This window comes from Nycticebus coucang, chromosome 7 (assembly GCF_027406575.1).
Source record: "Nycticebus coucang isolate mNycCou1 chromosome 7, mNycCou1.pri, whole genome shotgun sequence".
NCBI lineage: Eukaryota > Metazoa > Chordata > Mammalia > Primates > Lorisidae > Nycticebus > Nycticebus coucang.
In genome coordinates, this window is record NC_069786.1 from 93,797,792 (window position 1) to 93,810,278 (window position 12,487).

General features: G+C 35.8%; 1 protein-coding gene across 2 annotated transcripts in view; it reads right to left on the reverse strand.

Moving 5' to 3' along the window:
• Positions 1 to 686: 686 nt before the first annotated feature.
• The window catches only part of GTF3C3 (general transcription factor IIIC subunit 3), a 41,286-nt gene continuing 29,485 nt past the window's right edge, over positions 687 to 12,487 (reverse strand). For both annotated transcript variants that reach the window (XM_053598405.1, XM_053598406.1), the window contains 3 exons: positions 11,233 to 11,357; positions 2,285 to 2,437; positions 687 to 915 (listed from right to left, as the gene is read on the reverse strand). In XM_053598405.1, the coding sequence (XP_053454380.1) occupies positions 793 to 915; positions 2,285 to 2,437; positions 11,233 to 11,357 (401 nt within the window). In that variant the 3' untranslated portion in view covers positions 687 to 792. The remainder of the gene's footprint in view (positions 916 to 2,284; positions 2,438 to 11,232; positions 11,358 to 12,487) is intronic.

Below are 12,487 nucleotides of genomic sequence, written 5' to 3' on the forward strand. Positions count from 1 at the left end.
TAGCATGTTTTTTCCCCTAAAAAGCTGCTGTTAATGATATATCTGAAAAAGTATTGTTATCTTAGATTGAAGAACATACACTATTTGAGAAGAATGAAAAGGTTTTATTTTTTTTACCTAATCTTTTACTATGGATACTTTATTCTATACATACAATTTGCTCATTCCTAATGATCTTAAAATGGAAACCATGTCATTTCATTAGACATGATCCTCTTTTTCATCAGGAAGCCACAAATATAGATAATACATTTATTTTTTATTTACCTTGAAGTAGTATGTTTTGAATTAAGCCCACCCTCCCACATTTCATAGCCTGTAGCTAAAATACATGCAGCTAAAAAGTAAAAGATGAAATCAATTATTTGTCTTTCTACCACATAAGCATTTAAAATAATTTTGTTAGGTGCTGAGTTAAGCAATGGTCTTGGCAACACAGAGAATGTTAAGCTGTCTTTCATTATTAAGCAACCTCCTTTTTGATGTATTTGAAAAACTGCCTCATGTAATACTAACAGGGCTATACTATGACATAAACAGTGAGTAAAAAATAAGGTACTGAACTCTAAGCTGGCTCAAAGGCTGTCCATTTTAGGAGTGGGGACAATTTTACTACAGAATGGTAATGGAACTTGACAGAGCAATACACGGAAGATTATTATCACATACTAAAAATGAATATACTCTTAGATAATTCTGAAATTATCACTGAAGTTATGAATAATAAACCCTGAGACGGAAGATTTTTGGTTCTTACACAGCAGCTGCCAGGGCTTTCTCAGTTGAAGTGCTTTATATAGTACAATAGGTATACAAAAGCCTTCGAGCCATTCTAATGTTCCCGCTGCTCTGATAAACGAGAGACAAGTTGTAGGCAATATCTCTTCGTAAGTCTAACTGTTCAACTTCTATACCCTAGGGGGAAAAGATACATAAATTTTTTTATATTTCAAACTGTCAACCAGTACAATTTTATAGCAAACTAATAATTTAAGTTTTCAAAAGCTATTACAACTCATATAAGAAAAACTTACAGAACTGCATATACCTTGGATCAATGCTAATTCAGTTAATCATTATAGTAACAGTTACCATCAAATACTATAAAATACCTAACCACTAAATTAAAGTCTCACCAATGAGCAAACCACAGCAGAATAAACTCCAAATGAATAAAGGATTTAAGAGTAAAAAAATACAGTTGCATATACTCTTGGGTAAGAAAGCCTCTCTAAACATAGCAAAAGTAGAAACTGTAAAAGTCTGATATGACTTCATTAAAAAAATATATAGAAAGAAAAAAATATATATATATATATAGTAATGAATGAATAGGAATCACTAGATAGGGAAAGGCATATACAGAGTAAGTCTAGGAGCAGATATTCCACACTGATTATAATGATTACCTAGAGATGTTACATTTTTCCTACTTAGATAACAAAGCAACTAATTCAATGCAATAGATTAGATCTATGTTTCTAATCTTCCCCAATAAAAATTTTTTGAGTTGGGTGGCGCCTGTGGCTCAAGGAGAGGGCGCCGGTCCCATGTGCCAGAGGTGGTGGGTTCAAAACCAGCCACTTGGCCAAAAAAAAAAAAAAAAAATTTTTTTTTGAGTTAACTGAAAAAAAAAAATCTCTAACAAAAATGATACCTATAAATCTCAAGTGGCAATATGTAAAGATATTTATGAAATAACAATGGATGTATATATTTTGTCATAAAAGTATGTGTTCATTTGCTTAAAGATTAAAAAATGTTAATAGAAAATAACTGTGAGGGAATATGGAGATCATAAGTGAAACTTCTTTTATATATTGCCGTGTTAAAATACACCTAACAATACTCATACTTCTCTTCAGGAATTAAAATAGAAATTAGACTAAACACAGATCATCATAGTACTGCTAATACTTTTATACTCTCAGAAAACCAAAAACCACATTAATGCTGATCTTTACCTTTGTAAAGAAATGTTATAAATATTTAAGTTGGAAATGAAATATCAGTGTTATCTAATACTCAGGCTTTATGTCTACCAGGTCCTATCCGTAAAGCACAGGTCACAGCCTTAATTGAACTGGTTACAACCACACGATTGCTGGTCAAGTCATAAGACCAGGATGTCAAAGATCTACCTGCTGTTGAACACGAATGCATTGAATAAGGGAAAAACACATGTTAGCGCACAAGTTACAATTTCTTTCACTGTCTGGCCCGCAGCAGCTAACTACTTATCTACAGAAAACAGTGACTTCTCAGTTTTTAAATAATACAATACCTCTAACACAAGTGGAGGGAGCTCTAGGGCCTTCTGGTAATAATGGATTGCAAGATGCATCAGCCCCAACTGATGAAGGCCACGACCCAAATTGTAGAATGATTCCTGGCAAGGCCCACGTAGACTGAGGTATCGATTAAGAAAGGAAAAGCCCTGCCAAAAATAAAAAAGATAAACAATTTGATGTTTTACTCATTTGACAAGTACATACGGAACCACTATACCATGTATTACCAGGTGCCAGGAATATAAATTTTTAAAAAGGCATAGCCCAACTTTAAAAGAATATTGTCTATTTAGTGTAGTGTCATATTACTGTGTAGTACCAGAGTGGAGGTAGATATCAGTATTCAGCTCTTTTGAAGGTATAAGAAAATATTTTTTCCTTCAGCTAAGCACAAAAATATTCAAAGAAAACAGCCAAATATTACACCTATCTATAGAGTATAATTTCTAGTACAATGTGTATTTTTTAATGGTTTCAAGTTGGCTTTTGCAGCATTATAGGCCAATAAACTTTTTGGCTTGAGATATGTGCCTAAAACCTTGAGCAAAGATAAAACGCAAGACCTTAAAATGGTAACTTAGAAAGGTTTACTCTGAGGAGCAAATTTACTTACTTGACTATAACCTTTCAGGGTAAGTTGCACCTTTTATAATTTACTTCCCAGGACCATAATAACCTCTTAACCCCAAAAACTGGCCTTTTTATTTTTTCCCCTGAAAGCTTCTGACTCGAAGACATCATGGAGAAAACTATTTCAGAGCAAAGCAATAATGATGCAGGCTCCCTGTGTGTTACCATGTCCAAAAAACACTTGCTGCTTTACCTCTGCCCATGTTCACTTTCCCTTTTAATGCAACTTCAACTTGTACCATCTACTGAAAGTTACAGAATGCAAAGATACATGTGTCCTAATTGATTTACTCCTAATTCTTAGGTAGCAAATTTAATTAATTTCTTAAGGGTGATTTATATAATAAAACATCACAAATTTTTCTTTGTAAATAGATACATAATAGTCCCAGATGAACTTTTAGGTCTTCCAATAAAAATTTCTAAAAAGGCAGGAGGTAACTCCTATTATTTTTTTCTTTTCATTGTTGGGGATTCATTGAGGGTACAATAAGCCAGGTTACACTGATTGCAATTGTTAGGTAAAGTCCCTCTTGCAATCATGTCTTGCCCCCATAAAGTGTGACACACACCAAGGCCCCACCCCCCTCCATCCTTCCCTCTTTCTGCTTCCCCCCCATAACCATAATTGTCATTAATTGTCCTCATATCAAAATTGAGTACATAGGATTCATGGTTCTCCATTCTTGTGATGCTTTACTAAGAATAATGTCTTCCACTTCCATCCAGGTTAATACGAAGGATGTAAAGTCTCCATTTTTTTTAATGGCTGAATAGTATTCCATGCTATACATGTACCACAGCTTGTTAATCCATTCCTGGGTTGGTGGGCATTTAGGCTGTTTCCACATTTTGGTGATTGTAAATTCAGCTGCAATAAACAGTCTAGTACAAGTGTCCTTATGATAAAAGGACTTTTTTCCTTCTGGGTAGATGCCCAGTAATGGGATTGCAGGATCAAATGGGAGGTCTAGCTTGAGTGCTTTGAGGTTTCTCCATACTTCCTTCCAGAAAGGTTGTACTAGTTTGCAGTCCCACCAGCAGTGTAAAAGTGTTCCCTTCTCTCCACATCCACGCCAGCATCTGCAGTTTTGAGATTTTGTGATGTGGGCCATTCTCACTGGGGTTAGATGATATCTCAGGGATGTTTTGATTTGCATTTCTCTAATATATAGAGATGATGAACATTTTTTCATGTGTTTGTTAGCCATTCGTCTGTCGTCTTTAGAGAAAGTTCTATTCATGTCTCTTGCCCATTGATATATGGGATTGTTGGCTTTTCTCATGTGGATTAATTTGAGTTCTCTATAGATCCTAGTTATCAAGCTTTTGTCTGATTGAAAATATGCAAATATCCTTTCCCATTGTGTAGGTTGTCTCTTTGCTTTGGCTATTGTCTCCTTAGCTGTACAAAAGCTTTTCAGTTTAATGAAGTCCCATTTGTTTATTTTTGTTGTTGTTGCAATTGCCATGGCAGTCTTCTTCATGAAGTCTTTCCCCAAGCCAATATCTTCCAGTGTTTTTCCTATGCTTTCTTTGAGGATTTTTATTGTTTCATGCCTTAAATTTAAGTCCTTTATCCATCTTGAATCAATTTTTGTGAGTGGGGAAAGGTGTGGGTCCAGTTTTAGTCTTTTACATGTAGACAACCAGTTCTCCCAACACCATTTATTGAATAGGGAGTCTTTCCCCCAAGGTATGTTCTTGTTTGGTTTATCAAAGATTAGGTGGTTGTAAAATGTTAGTTTCATTTCTTGGTTTTCAATTCGATTCCAAGTGTCTAAGTCTCTGTTTTTGTGCCAGTACCATGCTGTCTTGAGCACTATGGCTTTGTAGTACAGACTAAAATCTGGTATGCTGATGCCCCCAGCTTTATTTTTGTTACAGAGAACTGCCTTAGCTATACGGGGTTTTTTCCGGTTCCATACAAAACGCAGAATCATTTTTTCCAAATGTTGAAAGTACGATGTTGGTATTTTGATAGGAATGGCATTGAATAGGTAGATTGCTTTGGGAAGTATAGACATTTTAACAATGTTGATTCTTCCCATCCATGAGCATGGTATGTTCTTCCATTTGTTAATATCCTCTGCTATTTCCTTTCTGAGGATTTCATAGTTTTCTTTTTTTTTTTTTCTGTAGAGACAGAGTCTACTGTACCGCCCTCGGTAGAGTGCCGTGGCGTCACACAGCTCACAGCAACCTCTAACTCTTGGGCTTACGCGATTCTCTTGCCTCAGCCTCCCAAGCAGCCGGGACTACAGGCGCCCGCCACAACGCCCGGCTATTTTTTCGTTGCAGTTTTGCCAGGGCTGGGTTTGAACCCGCCACCCTCGGCATATGGGGCCGGCGCCTTACTCACTGAGCCACAGGCACTGCCCTTCATAGTTTTCTTTATAGAGGTCCTTCACCTCCTTCGTTAGGTATATTCCTAGGTATTTCATTTTCTGTGAAACTATGGTGAAGGGAGTTGTGTCCTTAATTAGCTTCTCATCTTCACTGTTATTGGTGTATACAAAGGCTATTGACTTGTGGACATTCATTTTATATCCTGAAACATTACTGTATTTTTTGATAACTTCTAGGAGTCTTGTGGTTGAGTCTTTGGAGTTCTCTAAGAGTAAGATCATGTCGTCAGCAAAGAGGGAGAGTTTGACCTCCTCTGCTCCCATTTGGATTCCCTTTATTTCCTTGTCTTGCCTAATTGTATTGGCTAGAACTTCCAGCACTATGTTGAATAGTAAAGGTGACAGAGGACAACCTTGTCTGGTTCCAGTTCTAAGAGGAAAAGCTTTCAGTTTTACTCCATTCAGTAAAATATTGGCTGTGGGTTTGTCATAGATAGCTTCAATCAGTTTTAGAAATGTGCCACCTATGCCTATACTCTTCAGTGTTCTAATTAGAAAAGGATGCTGGATTTTATCAAATGCTTTTTCTGCCATCTATTGAGAGGATCATGTGATCTTTATTTTTGCCTCTGTTAATATGGTGGATAACGTTTATGGACTTGCATATGTTAAACCAGCCTTGCATCCCTGGGATGAAGCCTACTTGATCATGATGAATGACTTTTTTGATGATAAGCTGTAATCTATTGCCTAGGATTTTGTTGAGAATTTTTGCATCTATATTCATGAGTGAGATTGGTCTGAAATTCTCCTTTTTGTTTGGGTCTTTTCCTGGTTTTGCTATCAGGGTGATGTTTGCGTCATAGAATGTGTTGGGGAAGATTCCTTCTTCCTCAATTTTTTGGAATAATTTCTGCAGTACAGGAATAAGCTCTTCCTTGAAGGTTTGATAGAATTCTGGAGTGAAGCCATCTGGACCAGGGCATTTTTTGTTTGGAAGATTTTTTATTGTTTCTTTGATCTCAGTGCTTGAAATTGGTCTGTTCAGGAGGTCTATTTCTTCCTGGCTAAGTCTAGGGAGAGGGCGTGATTCCAAATATTGATCCATTTCCTTCACATTGTCAAATTTCTGGGCATAGAGTTTCTGGTAGTATTCAGAGACGATCTCTTGTATCTCTGTGGGATCAGTTGTTATTTCCCCTTTATCATTTCTGACTGAGGTTACTAGAGATTTTATTTTTCTATTCCTCATTAGTCTGGCCAATGGTTTATCTATTTTATTTATTTTTTCAAAAAACCAACTCCTTGTTTCATTAATTTTCTGAATGATTCTTTTGTTTTCAATTTCATTGATCTCTGATTTGATTTTGGATATTTCTTTTCTTCTACTAAGTTTAGGCTTAGATTGTTCTTCTTTTTCCAATTCCATAAGATCTCTTGTGAGATTGTTGATGTGCTCTCTTTCTGTTTTTCGAATGTAGGCATCTAAAGCGATGAATTTTCCTCTCAAAACTGCTTTTGCAGTATCCCACAGGTTTTGGTAGCTTGTGTCTTCATTGTTGTTATGCTCAAGGAAGTTAATGATTTCCTGTTTTATTTCTTCCTGCACCCATCTGTTATTCAACAGAAGATTGTTTAATTTCCATGCCTTTGGGTGGGGTCGAGCATTTTTGTTAGAGTTGCGTTCCACCTTTAGTGCCTTATGGTCTGAGAAGATACAAGGTAAAATTTCAATTCTTTTGATTCTGTTGATATTTGCTTTGTGTCCCAGGATATGATCAATTTTGGAGAATGTTCCATGGGGTGATGAGAAGAAGGTATATTCTTTATCTTTGGGGCGGAATGTTCTATATGCGTCCATCAAGCACAGTTCTTCTAGGTCTCATTTAAATCTCTTATATCCTTGTTTAATTTCTGTTTAGAGGATCTGTCCAGCTCTGTAAGAGGAGTGTTAAGGTCCCCTGTTATTATGGTATTAGATATCATATTGCTCAGACTGAGTAAGGTCTGTTTCAAGAATCTGGGAGCATTTAAATTGGGTGCATAAATATTTAGAATTGAAATGTCTTCTTGTTGTATTTTTCCCTTGACCAATATAAAGTGACCATCTTTGTCTTTTTTGACTTTAGTTGCTTTAAATCTACATGTATCTGAAAATAAGATCACAACTCCTCTTTTCTTCTGAATTCCATTTGCCTAAAAAATTGTCTTCCAATCCTTGACTCAGAGCTTTAATTTGTCTTTTGAAGCCAGGTGTGTTTTTTGCAGACAGCAAATGGATAGCTTGTGTTTTTTAATCCAGTCAACCAATCTATGTCTCTTCAGTGGGGAATTCAAGCCATTAACATTTATTGAGATAATTGATAAGTGTGGTAGTATTCTATTCGTCTTATTTTGTGAAAGTCCATTGCTTAGTTTTATCTTTTGCATCAGTGTGGAGGTTAGGTTCTGTCCTTTAATTTCTGAGTTCTTACTTTGCTGCTGATCCATTGTGGTTGGTCAGTGTGCAGAACAGGTTGAAGTATTTCCTGTAGAGCTGGTCTTGTTGTGGCGAATTTCCTCAATGTTTGTATATACGTAAATGATTTGATTTCTCCGTCAATTTTGAAGCTTAGCTTAGCAGGGTACAGAATTCTGGGCTGGAAATTGTCCTGTTTAAGTAGATTAAAGGTAGATGACCATTGTCTTCTTGCTTGGAAAATTTCATTAGAGAAGTCTGCAGTCACTCTGATGGATTTGCCCCTGTAGGTCAACTGGCGCTTACTCCTGGCAGCTTGTAGAATCTTTTCTTTTGTCTTGACTTTGGACAGGTTCATAACAATGTGTCTTGGAGAAGCTCGGTTAGAGTTCAGGCGACCTGGGGTCCGATATCCCTCTGAAAGCAGTGTGTCAGAATCTTTGGTGATGTTTGGGAAATTTTCTTTTGTAATATTCTCTAGTATGGCTTCCATTCCTCTGGGGCACTCTTCTTCCCCTTCTGGAATTCCTATAACTCATATGTTGGAACGCTTCATAAAGTCCCAAAATTCTGACAGTAAACGTTCTGTTTTCTCTCTCTTCTTTTCTGCCTCTTTTACTATCTGAGTTATCTCAAGAACTTTGTCTTCTACCTCTGAAATTCTTTCTTCTGCATGGTCTAACCTGTTGCTGATAGTTTCCATTGCATCTTTAAGTTCCCTAATTGACTGTTTCAGTTCCTTCAGCTCTGCTATATCCTTTCTATATTCTTCATATCGTTCATCTCTTATTTGATTCTGTTTTTGGATTTCCTTTTGGTTATTTTCCACTTTATTTGCAGTTTCCTTCATTGTTTCCATCATTTCTTTCATTGTTTTCAACATGTGTATTCTAAATTCCCTTTCTGTCATTCGTAACATTTCTTTATAGGTAGAATCTTCTGCAGTAGCTACCTCATGGTCCCTTGGAAGGGTTGTTCTGGACTGGTTCTTCATGTTGCCTGGAGTTTTCTGCTGATTCTTCCTCATGAGTGATTTCTTTTATCTGTTTCCTTGCCCTAATTTTCCTTTCACTTCCTCTTGCTCTTTAATTTCTCGTGCCTGTGGAACTTGCGGGCAGGTTTAGACGGATTGAACACACGCGACCACTTGCTGGTTTTCCACTGTTTTAGTCCTCCTCTTGGGGTCCAGAAGTCTCTCGCTGACTCCCTGTATCCTCGCAGGGGTGATGATAGGCAGATCCCACCAGCCAGAGATGCCTGGAGTCCTATCTCCCCAGACTCACGGTGCCCAGATGCAAGGAAGCTGTTACTCGGCTGCCATCTTGCTCCGCCTCTCTCAGAGAGAATTTTTTTTCAAAGGTGACACTTCAGAAGGTCCACTGGGCTAGAAGCCTCCCAAATGTTTCCCTGATTTCTGAAGCGTCCTTTCCTCAGAGTGATGCCAACAGCTGAGAGCAGCTTTGGTTCAAAGTCCTCAGCAGACAAGGGTGAAGAGTGCTGAGGAAGAAGATGTCAAAGATCTGTTCTCACGCCGGGCCCACCGCTCAGCTCTGCGCTACTGCCCTGAAGCCCGGAGCACAGCTGTCCTTCGTTCTAGACGAAGCTGTCGCCTCTGGCTGCCCCAGCCTGGCGGTCCCTGAGCTGCCCTCTGAGCCGGTGCGTCTGAGGCTGGGACTGTAGCGCGCGTCTGCCCATGACCCTGGCAAAGCAAGGCTACCCTGCGCCGCGCTCAACTCCTATTATTTTAACAAATTTAAGAGGATAATCTCCTTGACAACTGGAAAATGATACAAATAATATTTAGTGATATAAATACTAACATGAACTTCATCCTGTAAGTACTATCAATAATCAAATATAAAACTGCAAAAAAAGATAAAAGTACATAGTTTAAATGGAAGTTATTTCGATGTTAATTATGTTACAGTTCAAACATTTTTATCAAATTAATCTCTAAAAGGCCCAGTGTGTTTACTATAAGATTAAACAAAGGTAGAAGAAAACAAAAGATTTTATTCTTAAAATGATATAAAGGTAAGAAATGTAGTAAACTACAAAAAAAAATCAGCTGTGTTTAGTATAAAGAAAATATAGTTGTACAGCATGAAGAAACAGAAATAATGAGAAAACGATTTCAGAAATTATGCCATTTATAGTAAAATCTGCTTTTTAGAAATTTTTAACATACACAAGAGTAGAGATTGATACAAGGAATTTCCATTGCTTACCTCTTGTTTTGTCTCTATTCTCAATCATTTGAAACCTATTTTACCATAATACATGTAGGAATTTGAAATGTAGCTTCCAAATTACTTTGAAGTATATAAATTTTTGCCCTACCGACCAAAAAACTATACATTTACCTATGTAATGATGCAATCCATAAAAATTTCCTTTCAATTTGTACCAGAATTTTATGAGGGCAAGAAATTCTGCCTATGTGTACTCACTGGCTGCTACAGCCCCAGTTCCTAGCACATAATCAGTACTCTAAATGTTTATTTATGTAACAATCCTACGTTACTTAATACAGCTGAAAGTATCTGGGAGAAAAAGCTTGGAGGAAGAGGTAGATTATTTCTACTATGATTAAGTAGAAAAGAGAAGGAAAAACTTAGGAGTTTTTTCTTTTTTTTTACTTTTTATTATGGTAATTTTTAAATATACAGAACTAAGAAACCATTTTAACGTACCCTATACTTAAAGAATTATTAATTTAAACTTTCCTTTAACCATATTACTTTTTAATTTCAAAATATTAAGAGTACAAATGTTTTTTATTAGATGAAAACCTTGCATAAGGCTTAAGTCAGGACTTTTATTGTGCCATTTTACTTTAAAAAGATAAAATGAAAATACTTAGATTCTACTACTACATTCAAGCCAACATTTTCTTTTCTTTCCAACCTACTGAAAAAACATGTCTATACTGTATCATATTCTGGAAGCATCAAACACATAAAAAATAGTAAAAACAGTGTTGAAGATACAGTAGTGAAAAAGATAGACATGATCTCTTAGAGTTTATATTCTTAAAAGAGAAGATACAAAGTAAATAAGAAAATGAAACAATTTTGAATTGTAAGAACCAAGAAGAAAATTTTAAAAGAACAATTTATTGGTGATGGTGTAACGAAATAATCACACTCCTCATATATTATATGTATTATTAAATTTTTAAAAACTAAATTAAATGAATCTTAAAGAGCTAGGATGGCTAAAGACCTTGGGTCCCCAGACTATAAGAAAGCCTGCAAGTGGATTCCTCCAGATTCTGTCTTTTCCCCTACGACTGAGGGTATGTCCTTAGATCACCGTAGTCTTAGCCATGAGTAAAACTGTATGCTGAGTCTTATGAATGCTGAAAACAGTGGCAAGTATTGGGTTGTCCTAACATATGTACTAACCATTGTGTATTGCTTTGAAGCTGGGTTTTGAAAAACCATTAAATATATTCGTTTGTAAGAAACACAAAATTAAGTAATGAGAAATACAAATGAATTACCTGCACAATAAGAGCATGTCTCCTTAACACATACTTCTGAGATGCCATATGAATAAAGGTTAGGCCTATACAGAGGCTATAGAGAGGTTCATGGGGATGGGTACGAAAGGCTTGTACGTACTGTCCTAGAAAAAGAGCAGTGGTGTCAGATGCTGGGCCAAGAACAACATTCCTTATTTCTTTAATACTTAAACTCAAATATAGTTTAAAACTAAACATCACTGATTTTAACCTATACATGGTATATATTCTATCTGAAATGTCAGCCTGTTAATCTGAATTTTACAACAATGTATAACATATAACACAATTAGAAGTTCCCCATGAATGTGTCCTGACCACGAACATTAGTATGAATAACTCAAAGTAACTTTTTCTAGGCAGTTAGGCATTTCCATGTAGAGTAATATTTCTAAAATAATTTATCAACTGTGATCATAAATAAATTTTATGATCTTAATTCTATTTGGAAAGCAATGGAGGAATTTGGTAAATTTTTTTGTAAATTATAAATTAAAATATAATGGATCATAGAAGTAAGAAAAGGGGAGGTTTTTGTTTTTTATATTATGGGTGTTGTTTTCTCAAATGTGGCAACTATTCTGTTTTTCCTGAGAGCTAAATGTTTCCAATAATAAAATATGAATTTGGGGATTTTATGAATTCCATGCATTTCATATATACTATTAATTACCTCATGTCAAAAGCCTAGAGAGATTTAAGCAAATTTTTCTTGTAAAGGAATAATATATAACGTGTCACATGTAAATAAAAAACTTCTATTCTAGCTTCTATTCTGGAAGGAATGGCACCAAAGATCTCTTTCGTAGCAAAGATGGTAAACTGTCCTTTGGACTTTTCTAGTTTTACTTTTTGTAAACATTTCTGAGATGAATACCTCTTTTATATAATTCCCAAAAATATACAAGGAAGAGGAAAGTTTAAACATTTGATGTTCTAGGTCACTGACTGAACAAACTTAAAAACACCAGCCATACATGAAGAATCATGAAAGTATTAGTCAACAATCAGTTTATTCAGTGAACTTGGCAACACTAGCTTTTAGGTAGCTGGAAATATATGCCTAATTTTAAGTTTAAACATTTGGTTAGGTATTTTTCTGCTTGTTTCTGATTCCTTAACAATTCCTTACTATAAAAGATAAATTTTCTCTGAGTTTAGTTAGAATAAGCACCATGTAAATAAATCTCAATATAAAGATTTGTCTCCTAAAGGAATGAATTATCAACAAATC